Source organism: Arctopsyche grandis, chromosome 6 (genome assembly GCF_051622035.1).
Source record: "Arctopsyche grandis isolate Sample6627 chromosome 6, ASM5162203v2, whole genome shotgun sequence".
NCBI classification, from domain to species: Eukaryota; Metazoa; Arthropoda; class Insecta; order Trichoptera; family Hydropsychidae; genus Arctopsyche; species Arctopsyche grandis.
Genome location: NC_135360.1, coordinates 7,254,256 through 7,272,577, shown reverse-complemented (window position 1 = coordinate 7,272,577; position 18,322 = coordinate 7,254,256). Strand labels below are relative to the sequence as shown.

Genomic DNA, 18,322 nt, shown 5'->3' with positions numbered 1-18,322 from the left:
TTGTTAGTAGTTAAGGCCAAATAATAAACAATTACTTATGGTTCATTATCGAGTGACGAAACTATCCAAATAAGTTTTAATAACTAGAAAATGTCATATATGTATGTATATCTTTAAATGACATTTCAGTACCACGACACATCCATTTATATGTACATATTTAACCCTGGACAAAAATGCTATCGCATTCTCAGTTTTATAAATGTAAATATTGACATATCCAATACATATACAATACATAGTGAGTGGACGTGTTTGTGTGCGCTCTCGGTTATTACTAACGCCAGCGGTCTCTACACTTTAGAACCACTAATAGAAGCCAGGAATAACAACAAGGAGCTAGGAGGAGCTCTTGGTACATCGCAGCGTCCGTATCAACATTGTCTTTCGTATCTAAAGGTGTACGCCGTTGTACTGCGAACGATATACGTATTGTTGCGTTTACGTGATGGGCGATTGTTGTCGCATGTGGCGCGATCTTTTTTTCGATGCGATAAACCGTATCGAAAAGAGATTTGCTGCTTTGGAGATGTTACTTCAAAGTTCAGCCTCAAGAGGTGATGTCCCTCATCTTTCTGTTTCCCCTGTTGCTAATGCAGCTACGGTGAGCGGTCGCTCCAGTCAGAAGAAGAGGAAGAGGAAGTGACGCAAATCTGATGGTGCTACCAATCCTCCTCTTGTCCCCTCTGCACCTAGAGTCAATATGCGCCGCTTATCCCTGTCTCGGGACGGTGGAAAGTCTGTATCCGGACTTTTGGCTGCCGCACCATCGAATAAGCAACTTCCACTTCATCGGCGGAATTTCGAAGTTGGGACGGCTGTTTCGGGTAGTATCACTGCAGCTAGAAGACTTATCCACATTCATGTATGGAAGCTCTCCTTGGGTACTTCCTGCGATGCTGTACGAACTCACGTTCGAGCCATCTGTGGAGGCGTGGATGACATAGAGGTGTTATCACTAAAAGCACGTGGAGACTATGGATCTTTTAAAATCTCTGCCCCTGCTTCTGTGGCTGGCCTGCTTTTTTCTGCTGATTCTTGGCCTGCTGGGGTCCACTTCGGCAGATTTAGGGACTGGAGAAATAATACTAAGAGTAATATTAACTCTACTACCACTACTAGTACCACTACCTCCTCTCCGTCTGTTTCTCAACTTAATCCATCGGTTGCTGTATCTCCAAACGTTACGTTTGCTGATGTTTGTTCCGGAGCTGCTGGGAGCATGACACCAACTGTTAATACTCTTTCGACCACAAATGCTATGAGTAGTGATGCAACTATGTCTACTGTCGCATCATCGACTATTTCATCTGTTCCTCAGTGTCGTGATTCTACAGTGACCGTATTGCCTTCTTCTTCCCCTTCCGTTTTATCTCCGCTGGCAAGTCTTGCGACTTCAAATCAGTCATTTCTTGTTCCAAAAAGACTCACGCGCCAGACTGAGAGATCGAAAACTAACAATGTACTACCAAAACGTACGCGGTCTCAGGACCAAGGTGGCCGCGTTTAATACGGCGATTTATTCTATTGTTGATGATATGGTGGCGTTAACTGAAACATGGTTAACGCCATCATTTTTTAATTCGGAGTTCTTTGATTCTTCGTGGACAGTGCATCGTCGGGACAGAGAGCAACGACGTGGTGGGGGTGTTTTATTTGCTTCTCGTGTCTGGTTGCGGTCTGTCAGTTTGAAGAACTTCGAAACTCCTTCTGGCGAGGACTTATGGGTGAGAGTTGATTTTGTATTTGCGAGAGTTTTTATTTGTGTTGTTTACATTCCGCCCGCTGCGAAAGACGATGTATATGAGTTATTGTTTGCGAATATGATGAATGTACGTGATTTCATAAATGAACGTGACATATTATTAATAATGGGTGATTTCAATATGCCTAGTGCCAATATTCATGTCCGCAATAAATTTAATTTTGTAATTTCCTATTGTGACCTAGTACAGGTTGGTTCACTCATTAGTCCAAGTAAGCTTGATATTATGTTGGTGAATGAATCCAATGTGTCAGCAACGATGATCCTATGCCCAAAAGGAACTGCGATCATCCCTGAGGACCTATATCATGATGCATTACAAATTGAGCTTCTGTTTTTGTCTTCTGTGAGACCTGTTTCAGCTTGTTCATCTGTTGGGGTTCCTTCATCACGATGGAATTTTGCTCGCGTTGATTCTGAATTGGTTTATAATGAGGTACGTTCAAGGGACTGGCGCCAAATGTACCTCATGAATACTGGTGATGCTGTTGAATTTTTGTATAACACAATATATAATATTTTTGACAGTTATGTTCCTCGGTTCATCAGTTATCCTAATTTAGAACTACATCGTCGGGTTTTTCCACCGTGGTTTGGGTCCAAACTTATAACTGATGTTTGTGCAAAATGGTTGTCTCATAGAAGATGGAAACGTAGCCAATCATTTCGTGACTATGATAAATTCCGGATTCTTAGGAAGATCGTGAAACGTGGTGTGAGTGAGCGTTATACCCTCTATCTCAAAGAGATGGAGAGTGCTATCGCAAGTAATCCTCACCACTTTTTCAGATTTATTAAGAGTAAGCATATTTCACATGGCCTTGAGCATTCGTTCTCATTTAATAATAAAAGTTGTGTCGGTCCTGAGATCGCTAATGCTTTTGCTAGTTTTTTTAGCTCTGTATTTGATCAGAGATCACCATCCCTTGATGCTAATTTGGCTTCCCAAATTGGTACTGAAGGTGTTGGTATAGACATTCCGCGGGTCTCGCTTGGAGATGTTAGGATAGCAATTTTGAAGCTGAAGGGGTCTGTTGGGCCTGACGGTGTGCCCCCTGACGTATTAAAGGCATGCTGTAATTCGCTCTTAGAGCCTCTTCAGTTTATTTTTAACCTTATTCTGGGTTCTGGTAATTATCCTGAAAAATGGAAATTATCTAGAGTCATTCCCATTCATAAAAGTGGCTCTAAAAATAAGGTTGAAAATTACAGACCTATTGCTATCATCTCGGCTATTCCCAAAATTTTCGATAATATCCTTCACCGTTTGATTCTTTTGCAGTTCAAAAGATTGTTGTGTGATGAGCAGCATGGTTTTTCACCATGTCGTTCCACTACCACTAATCTTGCCTGCTTTTCATATTATACCATGTCTAAAGTTGACCGTGGACAACAAGTTGATGTAGCCTACTTTGACTTTCGAAAAGCATTTGATCTTGTCAACAATGACGCTCTTATGATCAGATTAGCTGAAGTGGGCTTTTTCCACGTCTTCTTAAACTCTTTGCTTCTTATCTTAGTGATAGGAAGCAATTTGTTAGATATGGTATTTATGAATCTCCTTCATTTTTTACGCGATCTGGTGTAACTCAGGGGTCCACCCTAGGCCCTTTACTATTTACAATAGTCATTAATAACCTCCCTAAAGTACTACGCAATGCTTCATGTCTCTTGTTTGCAGACGACGTTAAACTATTCTTTGCTGTTAAGGATGAGAGGCAAGCCTCTCTCCTTCAAGCTGATATTAACGCTGTTTTAGAGTTCAGTTCCAGTTTAGGGCTTGAACTGAATACTAGTAAATGTGCCATTATGAGTTATGGACGTGCGAATTTGCTCTATTATCACGGATATTCCATTGGATCCGTATTGTTGAAGCGCGTGGAATCAATGGTCGACTTGGGTATCACTTTTGATCCTCAATTCACCTTTCACAACCACATCAAGACAATCGCTGACGTTTCCTTTCGTCGACTTGGATTTGTCTTGAGATATGCTAGATTATTCTCCAACCCCTTGTCTTCTCGCTTGCTTTTCAACTCGCTTGTTAGAAGTAAGCTAGAGTATAATGCAATTGTGTGGAATCCGCATAAAGCAAACTACTCTTTTATTATAGAAAAAGTGCAAAAAGCATTTCTTCGTTTTCTTTATAAGAAAGAGTATGGGTACTACCCATATCTCTATCCTACTCCTTTCCTTTTGGGCATGCTTGGGTATAATTCCCTTGAACTTCGGAGAAACTTCTCGTTAATTCGTTTCGTTCTCCAGCTATTGCGTGGTAATACGTCATGCCCGTTGTTGCTGGAACAGTTGGGACTTTATGTCCCTAATAATTATGTGCGTGGTAGACATCATCATTTAATGGTTGTACCTGCTGCTCGCACAGTTCTTTTTCGAATGGCTCCTATTCCAAGAGCTATTTGACTTCTCAATGAAATCGTTGCTGCTGTCCCTGAATGTGATATTTTCCACCTTGGGGAGCGTAGATTATCGGATATTATCTTAACATATTTATCTGGTAACCTGCGCTCAACATTACTTTCTTAATTTGAATGTGATGAATGAGTGGAATCTTAATCTACTCTCTTCCATTTGGGCCTCGCTGTGATTTTATTTTTTATTCATATTTTGTTTTATTTTATTTTACTTTTTCTTTCTCCTTTGTATATTTTTATATACTATTTTAATTTTGTTCAGTGTAAACAAAGAATGGGATTTATGGATTTTATTTTTAATTTTTACACTTTTGTTATTTTTTTTTTCTCTGAATGATGTATTATTTTCCTTTTGTTACTTTTTTTTTATTATTTTATTTTACCATGTTTTCTGCTTTTGCTTTTTTTCCTTTATTTACAGTTTACTTGTTTTTATATCTTTTTCAAATGTATTTTTCATTGGTCCAAAACTATTAAATAAATAAATAAATATACGATAACCTAAATTTGACAGCGATTTTCTTTTGATCTATTTTTGGTGATGGACATAACTTACGTGATTAAATGCAGTACGCCAGTTATGGAATATTATTTTCGAACCATCGTACATTATTCACGCTATGGAATTCCTATTTTATTAATTTCTCATATGAATCAAAATTCAATGGGATTAGTCACTAATCTTTTTACAAATTGGTGTATTATCTTTATCTAGCCGTAACTATGTAACTAATAATACATCGATTCCGATAATTTTTTCAATTTTTCAGCAAAAATTGATTAGATGCTACTTTTACCACAATATATCGATCATAACAGATAAGATTAACGTGCGGAGCCAAAAAAAATTAGGTCAGTGGTGATCAAGTGGCTTTTTGGTCAGGTGTATTAATTTGATTAAAATGCCGTTGGCCATTAGTATTCATGGCCGGCGACGTCAAATAAATTGGCCGGCCTCGCGTATTTGCAAAACAGGTCGTTTTGCGATTTTTTAGACAATTAATATGGTTAATTGCTATCTTTTTATTTCAGTGGCGTGTTGTTTTGGTGCGTAATGCCGCACTATTACACTAAGGTATAATAATAATGAGTAAGCGTAGTATTTTGCGTGATGCGTCACCGTTTTGTACATAATCAGGTGTCGGAAACAGTTGATTGTTGTGTCGAGACTTCCGATTAGACCGGAACTAGATCAGGAAGTGATGTGGAGAGTGGAGAAGTTTAAAGTCCCATTGATGGACGTGTCTACAAGGAGTTGGCATTTTGAAACTGTGTCTATTTACTCTTTTAGATGAGAAAATTAAAAAAACATCGACATGTGCTGAAATTCGGTCTCCCTCACGGGACCGAAAGTGAAACGCCCGAAAACGCAAATATCGGAAGGCAAATATCGAAAATCGAAAGATCTTAAGGGCCGGGCCGCACCGTGCAACTTTGTCGGCCGACTTGTTGCGCGACACGAAAAAATGTATGGAAATGTGTGCGACAAACAAGTTGACGAGTGCGGCATGTCCCATCTACCTGCATGCATTGGTCTGGTCGCCCTCAACCAAGTTGTTCGCGAGTTGAGCGGTGCGGCCCGGCCCTAAGTCGAAAGATAAAAAAAGGGTGCATGGTAAACGGTACTATGTATATATAATATATATGAGTGGCATGCGGTGAAATTATATCTCTTTTTGTCATACAGCCTTGTTTAATGTGCGCGCGCAGAATACGGGAGGAAAAGCCTGTTCCTCTTGTTCCTGTTGTATCCTGCTCGCGCAAATTAAGTGAGTATGTACGACTGGGGGATTCGACTTAAGATCTTTCGATTTTCGATCTTTGCCTTCCGATATTTGCGTTTTCGGGCGTTTCACTTTCGGTCCCACGAGGTAGACCCGCTGAAATTCTCTTCATGTGTTAATTGCATGTGTGCATGTCGCATACATTTGCATCTTGCTAGCACACACTCAAGTAAGTTTGCTGTCTTGGCGTTCTTCTATATGGTTTGTATTTTACAGCTAAATATTTTAGTCCATTTTTGTCAGTATTCAAATACGCAAGGTCAGTATTTATATTAAATGGCCAGTGTCAATCGTTCAGTATACAAGTGATCAGTATAAATAATAAATCGTCAGTATGAATGTTAAGTAGTAAGTTTTATTTTGACGAATGGCCAGTATTAGTTTTAGGTTGGTATCACCATAAGGTTGCTATTTGTTTAAGGCATTGCTATTTGTCCTCGCGAATGTACGTCAGATTTTTATACTGATCATTTTGTTAGTAAAATATTGGCCAAAAACTGATTTATATACTTAAATATATAAAAAAAATGGCCATTTAATTCGTTGCCCTTCTATATCCATACGAATATCATTCCATTTATTAATAAACTACACGTTATAATAAATCATATACATATATGTATATTATAATATCAACAACTCCTCGTCATTAAAAGCAAATATACGTTGAGTTAGTACAGGGGCGCTCAAAGTTAGCCTTTATACGGGAAGGATGAATTAGACCGGTACCGCGCCTGCGCCGGGTACTAGGCTCTGCGTTGTATGGGCGGGCATGCACTGTTTCACACGTCCTGGATGAATCCACAATCGGTGGATTCATTCGGGACGTGTGAAACAATGTATACCCACCCATACAACACTGAGCTTAGTACCCGACACAGGCACGGCTGCCAGTCTAATCCACCAACGTGTAACGTAGACATTGGTGACGTTATAAATTTATTTCAATTTTTGTTTAACGGAAGCCAATATTTTTTTCGTGGAGCTTGGTGCCCTTTGAGGCTTTGTCCTCCCATTGTTTTGCATTCTCAAATCACCCCTTAGGAGCGGCCCTGATTTAGTATAAAACAAAACCAATTCTACAGAAGTGAGCCATTTGGATATGAGATATTGAAGTATTTGAGAATGATGTTTAATAAACATTTTTTTAGTTTCGTTAAAAGCTAGTGTTTTAACATAAGTTTTATTAAAGTTATGGCAGTTGAATTTGTCCTTTTAGACAAGTAGCATGACAAAGGTATATTGGTTGATATAGTGGAGAGAGTGAAGAGATTTAAATGGTAATGGGTGGACCACTTAGCTCGAAGAATGGACGAAAGAATTACTCGAATGGTATCCGAGAGTAAACAGGTGCAGGGAAGTTCACAAGAGAGATGGAAAATTATAAAAAGGTGAAGAACGAGATGGATAAGAGAAGCTCAAAACAGAAAAGAATGGAAGCGTTGTGAAGGTCATCATCTAGCAGTGGATGGTGAATTGGATTTCAATAAGATTTTTTTTCATCAGACCCTCCATACTTCTGAATCGGCCCATTTCTCAAAAAGGATGGGGACCCCTGCTGTAGATGATGATAAAAAGTGGGAATATTTTCATACATAATTCCACTAAATGAACTAATATAACAATACTAGGTTAATTACTCTCATAAATGACAGCATAACAATTGAAACATTATACTACCCCTGATCGCTATTGTTATCGAAATTTACATTCATATCTAGTCAAACATTGGAATTGGGTACCATATGTCCCCGACCTGACCTCTCGTGGACTTGAGGCATTGTGTTATCGAAGTACTTCCTAAAAAGGTGCCCCATCACTGTTTTATAGTGAATGGATTGAGCATTTACTCGAATCTCCTACCACTCGGGCCTTGAGCAACAAGCGATTTTTGTGCGCATGCTATACACTCCCAAACAGCTCGCACAGTCTGCTTTTTGTCGTCGGTCTTTGTAGTCGTCGTCTGCTCTTCCGTCAGGGAGACGCCCTTCTTTATCGATCACTAGCACCAGACAGAACCACCTCAAACCTTCACCATGGCTATCAGCAGATTATCTATCATCAAATTTTTGGAGCTGGTGAGTTATTCTACCGATCAAAGCACACACTGTGCTCTAAAAAGACCACGGTTTACCCATACGCACATTTTCGGCACTACGAATAATATGATGGAGTAATTTTACATATGTATATGTTTTTAAGTCTTATGTGCCACTTGAAACATTTTTTTAATGCATACTTGATATCAAGTGTGAGCAGTTACATTTTACTGTCTGTCTTGTAGTGCAGTGTTTTAGGAAGGACATATCTCGATTGCCTTCTGGAAGGAATTGATTTCGTGGGTAGGTTATAATATGTAAAACTATAAATCTCGATTTGAGACAATCAATCTAGATTTATTACATAAATAGTTCACAACTAACTAGAAAGTTTTAAGTTTGAGTTCGAAATCTTCCACATCTGGAGTGCTCTACTTCCAAGTCAAATTAAGGGGAGAAAACTGGTTTCGCTATTAATTTGTTGTATCGTATATGTCTTGCCAATATTGGTCAGTTATAGCTCGCCATACATGCTTGTATGTATGTATGCTAGTAAAGATGCTTTTAAAAGAAAAGTAAGAGGTGACCTAGTTTTACCACCTCCCACTCTTTCCATGCTTTTCTCCCCTTGGTGATGATGTCACCCTTAAATTCGCCTTTTTGTATGTATAATGCATCATCACCATGACCTAATGCTAATAGTTAAGGTGACGCATTTCAATTATGCTACATTTTTTCTTCTAGAAAACTTTTAGATTCTAAATTTAAATATGTATTGGCACATATGAATTTCTGAATTGTTTATCTACCAGTATAACTAGGGAATTGATAACACTGCATGTTTTATTTGAATTCGTCTGTTCTTTTCTTGAACTACAAAACTTTATATGTATGTTACATCCATTCACAATCCACTGTTTTGGATAAAGGCCTATTCAACACGCTTCCATTCATCTCTGTTTTGCGCAACTTGCATCTATCTCACCCAACACATTTTTTTAATTTCATCTACCCATTTTCCTCGCGACCTTAGTTTCTCCCTTTTACATAGTCTCGGGTACCATTCTAGCACTTCTTTTGTCCATTCCTCTTATCACGTGACCCGTCCATTGCCATTTACACACATTTCTTCACTCTCTCCACTATACCCACTACTACCCTTGTCATACTTACTCGCCCACATATTCCATTTCCTATCCCAGCGTTCCATATATTTCAATTATATGTATGTACATACATACATATTATTGATGTATGTAATATATAAAATGGCTTGAATTTCATTAGATGCGTGATATAATAGTCACAATCGTTTCCGAGATTTTAGCGATTACTGAATCACAATAGTGCAATTTAATATTTGTGATAAAAGTGTCTTCTAGAAATATTTGTGATTACAGTGAATTGGGATTACGCACAGAATGATATTAATTGGTTGTCATGGCAAAAGTAACCCTGGAGTATACCAAATAAAGTAAAATTTAGTGATATTTTCGATAGTTATCATGATGGTAATGGTGATTCCCATATTTGAAGAAATATATGAGAAACTTAGATCGTTCGAATTTGTGAAAACACGATAACAACCACGCCTATTTACAAAGTTGTTTTTGTTCCTAAAAGTATCATTTTGTTCCTAAAAATTGCAAATCTCTACTACACATTTGAATAAATCTGCTGCGTTTGTGTGATTGTGCTTTTTTTTGCTGGAATTTTGATGACCAATTTGCATTTTTGTCGGTCAAATGTTTAAACATGACGTAACTAGCGCCCCCATAATACAGCTATCGTCCAATTTTTTCGATAAAGGTAAATTTTATATGGACGATTTTTTTTTATAATAGCCATTAAGCCGTATCTGATGAGTTTTCGTGTTGGCCTTCATAGCGTGACGTCACACGTCCTGTTATTAGTCCTTGTCCTTCTAGAATATGGACGATGTTTACATCACCGTTTGTATAATCACAAAAAATACGTACGATGAATAATTTGCATATTGCAAACAAATATTTACATACATACATACATATACTGTCCACAAATATGTACGATGTGATTTTTTCAAATCAAATTGCGGTTGTCGCCGAGTGGCTTCTAACGCGTCATAAAACCATTCTTATCTTGCATATATTCGCCATTAGCACGTGAATCGACCGCAATATATTAATTCACATGATTTACTACATGCGGAAAGTCATTATAGTTCAAATTCGTGTCAAAACATTTTTTTTTTAATTTATAGCAGGGAGGCCTAACATATGTATAACCCCAGCGCCTTCTTGGCCAGAAACATTGTACATTTGATAAAAGTATTATTATTATTATACAAGTATTATAATTATTATACAAAGTAAACACAAATTAATTAACATCTACAGAGACATCTATGGTCAAATTTGTTGCCAATTTGTTGGAACCGTTTCAATGAAAATCAGATAAATTGGCAAACTCTGATAGTAAACGATTGACCTGGAGTCATGAAACTAGTGGGATTTGAACACGTGACCCAGAGAAATGTAATAATAATATAAGGGCCCTTACGAATGAATAATTGTTGTCAATAGCACGTCTCTATAAATACGCTACAACTCACGGAATACAATCGATCAATTTACTTATAAAAATGTATCCCATGTTGTTTATTGTGTGTTTTTGAATGCATTGTGCAATTTTTACCGATGCTTGCCCATCTTGCGAGTAATATAAACAAACAGAGAAGCTTTTATCGGACATACATATGTATGTCGAACACCAAGCATCAAATACGACTGATGCTAAAATTATTTAGGATTGTCTGTGGACAATCGTCACTTGACAACAATATGACGCCTAAAACCACTTCTATTAATATAACATTTCTCTGCCGTGACCACTCTGTTCAAAGAATTACGGTGAAAACACACAGCGATGAACGGCACATCGTGTGCATGCCTCCCCGCAGTGGGTGGTCTCCTACATTTCTTCATATATTTGATACACCGTTATCGATCACTGTCAAGCAAGGATAAATACAAGGATACAGTTTTACAGAAAACACCCCAGAGGATCATTTTAGAGCGGAACGTGCTGGGCGTTAGATGAGTATGTGCAAGGCGGTTCGGTGATTACTGGTCACAAATTACTAGTCACAAAGTCACTAAAATCTCTATAACGGAACATCTGGCAGCCGAAAAGTCCATCATACTAACGATAACTATCAAAGTAACGAGAACTTGAGTGCCAAATATTCGCGATTTTCATGACAAAAATTGTCTTTGTGACCACCCCAATGTGACTAATAGTCCAATTACCGTGCAAGGCACGGCCTATTTTTTCGCATGTTTAAAAGTATCTAAAAAAAACCAAATGCCACGTGCGCCGCTGTGTGTTTTCGTCCTTATATGCTAATCACTTGTCTATTTCCTAACGCATGCGCGCTTTATGTGTTCATGCGTTGTTGTTTATTTTGTACTTGGTTATGTACATTGTGGTTTTTTTTATTAGATCAGTGATGTGCAGTTGTTCTTGTGCGATATTCATGAACAACCGTCTCGTTATCCAACGAAACGGCCTCTTAGACTGTATTCGTTGGGGGGGGGGGGGGGGGGGGGGGTGGCCTCATGTTGAGGGCTTTAAGGGTCAAATTCCTTGACCTTTAAAGCGGGCTTAGTACTAGTCTATTCAGCTGGTTAAATATATATCTTTCATTTCACTACCGATCTTGTTGGAATTTGATCATGACACTTGTTTTACTCAAGTTGTCGCCGTTGAGAGTACTAATTGTTATAAGTTAAAAACTCCCGTCTAAGTGAACGAGGAGTTGCAAGGTTGCGTTGTGCAATGTGTGAATTGATGATGACAGCTGTTATCTTAGGTCTGACGTAAGTCTCTGTCCAGTAGGCAGTCGCCAAGCCTCGGGTAACTTACTCTATGTGTATTTTTAGCCGTGTGTCAGCTATACAATTCGGATTGATTGAGCGAAATTGCTGACCGGATCAGCATCTTGGAATTGGGAGTAATTCCTGCCGCTGTAAGAAAGCGACAACTCTCTTGATCGTGTCACTTGTCGTACAATCTTCTTTAATTGTAGAGGAGGAAAAGGGGAAGGGAACAGAGAGATGTAATAAGAATAGAAGGGCCCTTACGAATAAATAATTGTTGTCAATTTTACGCGGTACGTCTCTATAAATACGCTACATCGCACGGAATACAATCGGATCAATTTACTTATAAAAATGTATCCCATGTTGTTTATTGTGTGTTTTTGAATGTATTGTGCAATTTTTACCGATGCTTGCCCATCTTGCGAGTAATATAAACAAAGAGGGAAGTTTTTATCGGATATACGTCGAGCACCAAGCGTCAAATATGACTGATGTTAAAATTATTAAGATCTGTCAGTGGACAGAATGTCACTTGACAAAAAAAGAACACCTAAAGCCACTTCTATTAATATTACAAAAAATATTATAACATAGAATCTAAGCAAGAATCAGGCACAAGAGCCCCTCTTTTCTGATAAGGTATACATGACCAACGATAAAATTAAATATTATAACCTGCAAAATTGTATGTACTAATGTAACCCATTTCCTTATATTACAAATAAAAAAATAAAATAAAAATTACATTTCTCTGGAAGGGAATGGAAGGGTTAATTATTCAAGGTTTTTACTCATACTATCTACATAGTAGCGCTTTTTTAAAAATGATTGCATGGCTTAAATTCACAGCTAAATCATAAGTAATAGTTGATATCTTCAGAATAGTGATCCATGTTTTTGAATTGTTTACGAATAGGAAAAGATGAAAGATCTATCACTGATATGAAGAATTATGGTATTTTTGTCGCCATGTATAATATGAACAAACTTTAAATTATTATATTATTATAATATGGCCGAATATTATTGTATTATATTTTATTTTTGAGATTTAATTTATCATATATATATATATATATATATATATATATATATATATATATATATATATATATATATATATATATATATATATATATATATATGTATATATATATATATATATATATATATATATATATATATATATATATATATAATATCGCTATTCTGTGTGTCTGTGTAAGATAACGCTCGCCGAACTATAATAGTCGTTTCGATTTGACATACATATGTACGTTACAGCTAAATCACTGCCAACAAAACGTATGCGAATATAATAACAAAATAAAAAAACTTATATATATATATACATAGGTACTGTTTGTAACCAACGTTTCCTCTAGGCTAATAGACGGCGCTAAGTCTCTGAGCATTTAGTGCCATCTATTGAAAATTTATTTAATTAATTAATTTTTCTATTGGTGTTTTATATTGTTTACATGTTGATTTGCGTGGAAGAGATATTCCATTACCTTCTAGTAACTTTTAAATCACAAAAACAAGTATTAAAATGATGCATTGTTCATATTATATCTTAATTTCATGCACTTTTTCATATAATGATCTACCGCTATAAATATACTCGGTTGTTGTGGTTAGCTTCTAATGCTAATTTTAACGTTTGCAAAAATCAACACAATTTCTCATGAAATCGTCGATTTTAATAGAATATTATCTCATTTATTCTTCAAGATGTTTTATGTTATAAAAATTAAAACGTATACAGATACCTATTTTCAAGTATTCGAAAGTAAACAAAGCTTACGTTTAAACACGACGAAATAACAAATTACACTGGTGCTATTTTTTAAATCTAATTTTATACACCTGTGAGGTCATACGTTAAATTCAATGAGTTCAATAAGAAATTGATAACCCTCACCGGAATACATACATACTTCAAGGGCATTGTTCGCCGAATTGTAGTAACCGATGATGGTATTCCATTACATCATCATGATCACTAAACATACCTACACGTGCGCGTAGGCGTTCAATGAAAATATAATATGTATAATAGCTTTGATTTTACTCTGATTGAACGTGAATTATTTTCCATGTGTGGATGCTGTGTTTGATTATTTATTTATAGATATCTTTATATATATGTATATCAGTTGTGACTGTTCTACGAAAATTGAATTTCATTCTATAGTGTTAGTGTAAATAGAATTTTAAAGCACTTATTAAATGATACATACATATCAGAAATAAACCTATTTTTACGTACATATACTAAAAGAAGCTGCCGGTTAAGTGCAATCGGATTAGGCCGAGGCGCATCCCTGACAGTGCGTGACCGCTATAATTGGTTTCGAGGATTATCTCCCCCGAATGCACTTAGCGGCGATAGCGGTACTCGGTCGCATTCCCGTGGAGTTCTTAGAAGTAGCACCGATACCGTGGGACTGCGTGTCGTGGGAATACATATCCGGGTACATGCCTAAACAATAGGGAAGTAACCGGATGCCCTGAGAGACCTGCCCCTTATAAGGCGGTACCAAGACATTCTGGACAGAGCACTGCCAGTGCATATAAACACGCTGACAGTGACAGTTCACGCGCATGCGCAGAAGACTTTGCGCCTGTCGCAGATATAGTACCTGCAAATAGCCAATAATTTGCAGATATAGTACCTGAAAATAGCCACAACCTTTAAATTTTATCCAATATTATATCACTTTATGTTAAGTTATGCACTTTTTCATTTGTTTATCTCTATGTACCATTTTATGTAATTTGTAAAAATCTATAATTGGGCTCAGATGTTATTTTGCTACATTTATTCATTATTTTTATGCATTTCTACATCTGTTGTATCTTCATTTTTCAATAAATAAATATCAGAGTCGGGTCCGATACATACATACATGCCGTACTGATGATTTTATTCAACTGTATAATAATATATTACAAAGGTATTTAACAATATACATATGTATAATGTTTCAGGCGTTGACATGCATTTGCATCGGTATCCACTACAACAGTTTCGAATGCGGAGACATTCACCGAGCCATGCTGACAACGGGAACGTTTGTTGGGTTCATCATCATCATGATTGGAATGGCTGCCGGTATTTACATACCTTAATAAAACTAATTATCACACTATCGTCTATTGTTCGTATGCTAATTTGGTTATCGTTTTAGGATACGTATTGCAAACGCCAATCAACAGACGCATTGACATCTTCTTTTCTCTGATCGGTTGCACTCTGTTCGTTGCATCGGGTGCATTGATCATCGAAGCTTATCAACACTCATCAAAGGGCGAATATAGAGACAAGCAACTCGGAAAAGCTTCAATGGCTATAATCAACGGTGCAGTTTTCCTCGTCGATGCCATCTTAACGTTCCGGGGAGAATAAACACTAACCGAAATATAGATTATTATATCTTACACACGATTAAACTTCTCATAGTTTTTAATGTATTTTTCTATGTATTTATATTCGAACGTTTATATTGTATGGAAATTTACTAATTATTGAAAATTTTATGACACTTCAACTTAGTTGAAATAAGTGTATTCCTTCAATTGGCTTAATTAATATTATTATAGACGGAAACTGCCTTATAATGAATGCTTCTATTTTTTTGCATAAACAATTGACGAGTCCACAGGAAAGAGTTTCTTAATCATATGATATACAAAAGTGTGCTTTTTCTTCATTACCGTGGCAACATTTCCCCACCATGAATTTAATAAATTAGTAATTAGTTAATTCCAGTCATTTTAATACCAGATCACTGTCACGTTATAATAATGCAAGAATTAAATGTTGTAATATTGTTCCTTTTAAATAAATGCTAAAATTTCGATGATCGCCTAATTCCTGCGGACTCTTTAGTTATTAGAAGTAAATGATAGGTTATATATTTACATACAATACTTATAATATGTGTACTACCAAATGATTTCAGTCTTTTAAGTGGTGTATGCACGGGTGAATAACAAACATGAACGTTTTGGAAATGCAATCTAAATTAATCTGATTTAGGTTAGGTTGGGTTAGGTTATGTCATTAAAATAAATGTTCATGTAGGCATTCATCGCTGTAAATACTCATTTAGATATTTTTCCATGTGTCATATGTAGTTGTACTGTTTGTAAATAGATTGAAAGTTTATCGCCGACATTGAATTTTAACATAATAAGTTAAACATTTAACATTTACATCCAACTTCCCATTTAGTTTGTATAATTTATAATTTAGAAATTCACAAACCTATTTCTAATTTACGACCGATACTGTGATTAAAATTGGATTGTTGTTTTTTTTAATCTACACATCCAAGATGATAGTTTTGATGTTATTTACTGTACATTTTATATTGTTAGGTAAAGTTTTCTTGTATCAAATTCAAAAGCTGCCTTTTAAAATGGAAAATTTTTTACATTGCTATTCGAAATATGTCATGTATTCTATTTATATATCTATGTATACTTTATAGTGTAACTAAAAGCTTAATCGTTCTTACAAAGACAAACCAATGAATCAAATATACCTATTTATTATTATTTACGTACCGAATAATATTTTTTTACTTTTCTATGAAAATTCAAAAATATTGTATTTTTATGAAATTTTTATATACGTTTTTGCACAAATGATAATATTTTGATATAATCTTATAATGAAAAATTATTCCGTATTTGCATTTGATGTTTAACAATATGTACGTGTATACAAATCAATATGGTTAATTAAAGACCTATTATTATTACATATGTTTTTTATTAACAAACCCTACATATAAGTATGTATGTAAGTAGATACATATACATATTATACTATGAAATCAATTTGCCAAACTGGAGAATTCAATTTGGATCCCTTATCGGACCATTACTTTCGCATTATCAACGCTATATTGCAAATTGATTCACATCACTGAAGAACTGCATCATTTAAAGTTTTAATGTATGTAGATATCCAATTTTATGACTGTATTATCTATTACATAAATTCTAAGGTAGTTGAACTATGTATGTTGATTTTGATCTGTCTTTGGATTGATTTAATTAACTGAAATTTCCATCGAAGATATCATCTATTTACTGCAAAATATCCATGTTTAAATTGTACACAGTTTGTGATACTATAGTATCGTGTTGGACATATAATGTCTATTCAATTGGACAGTGTTATCATCACAGGCAACGTTGTACATAATGTTCTATAAAAAGGGGGCTAATTTAGCCGATAACATAAAAAAACTGTTGTATCATAAAATCGCACAAACAAAGCCCAATATTATATTTTGTTAGGTATAATGTTTGCCCGCGCTAATGTAACTAATCACGCCATATTTTCTTTTTTATACTACCAACCGACAATATGGTGCACAAGAAAGTGATGAACGAGCTTTCGTCTAATATATTGTGTTTTTCAACAGATTACAGAATGATATTTGGTTACTATTTTTTATTTATCTAATTATGTATGTATTACATACATATAATTATAAAAAAAATCGTTTCCGAACTAAGAAGAGGTTAGTAATCATATTATTGTAATCATAATATAACGAAAGGGCTTAAATTTTCATTAATAAAAATAATGTTCATATTCGTTTGTTTTTTGTTTGACTAAAATTTTATTTGAATTGTGTTCTTCAATAACACTGTTCGACAAATGACGACTTTTTTTTTGGTTCAGACACGAGATATGACTTTTCTTATAGAATTATGCCCATTGAACACGAATCTAGTAATAAAAAATGTTGATTGGCTCGAGATTCGGAGATATATGTGTTTTATAAATCGCGCGATTTTTCTATATCTTGCTGTTGTTCGGTCGATGTCTCAAAATCTGTCAATTTCCTGTTCAAAATGAATATTGGAATCTATAGTCGGGTATTTTATCTTCCATTTGTAGTACGTTTCGACTTTCAAATCTCTCTAAGTAGTCATCCAGTTCAAATCAAAAGTTAAAAGTACGTATTTTCACTTGGGATTTTTTCCCCACTGTCAATACTATTTTATATTGAGTTTTTTCTATTGAAACATGTTTATTGAGATTGTGTTCTGACCACACTATTTTTTGTTTTCGTTTAAAAAGGTTAATTGGAAGTGTACTGAACTTGAAACGATCGACTTGGAGTTACAAATATCCAAGTCTAACCAGCAGTATTAAAGATTAGCACGGGATCGAACCCAGTAATCTCTCGGTGCTGAACATAAACGCAACTACCGAGCCATACTGTTGCATTATGGACGGTTATTAAAGATATGTACATACATATAAGTAGGAAAATTTCTAAATTTTTAAAAGAAATTATTATGAAATTTTTAATTTATTTAATTTGACGTGCATATTCGGGTGATACCGGGTGCATTTATTAGTACTTTTATTTAGTGTAAGGTAGTAAGTATATTATCTTAGCCTATT

The 18,322-nt window shown here is 35.6% G+C and overlaps 1 protein-coding gene across 2 annotated transcripts; it reads left to right on the top strand.

Moving 5' to 3' along the window:
* Positions 1 to 227: 227 nt before the first annotated feature.
* On the top strand, positions 228 to 17,498 carry LOC143913078 (uncharacterized). 2 transcript variants are annotated; one of them, XM_077432623.1, is made up of 3 exons: positions 228 to 399; positions 14,878 to 15,001; positions 15,078 to 16,655. In XM_077432623.1, the coding sequence occupies exons 2-3, from the start codon at positions 14,944 to 14,946 to the stop codon at positions 15,293 to 15,295; spliced, it is 276 nt and encodes a 91-aa protein (XP_077288749.1). In that variant the 5' UTR covers positions 228 to 399; positions 14,878 to 14,943; the 3' UTR covers positions 15,296 to 16,655. The 2 variants fall into 2 exon arrangements, with proteins under 2 accessions (XP_077288749.1, XP_077288748.1); XM_077432622.1 differs by lacking the exon at positions 228 to 399 and adding an exon at positions 7,695 to 8,059 and having other exon boundaries at positions 15,078 to 17,498.
* Positions 17,499 to 18,322: the final 824 nt, after the last annotated feature.

What these genes read in the sequence shown, in the direction of transcription:
- LOC143913078 (XM_077432622.1), top strand. Translation starts at nt 8,018, where the DNA reads ATGGCTATCAGCAGATTATCTATCATCAAATTTTTGGAGCTG. An exon ending in TCATCAAATTTTTGGAGCTG is followed by an intron (nt 8,060 to 14,877) that starts GTGAGTTATTCT and finishes ATAATGTTTCAG; the next exon opens with GCGTTGACATGCATTTGCAT. An exon ending in CATGATTGGAATGGCTGCCG is followed by an intron (nt 15,002 to 15,077) that starts GTATTTACATAC and finishes TTATCGTTTTAG; the next exon opens with GATACGTATTGCAAACGCCA.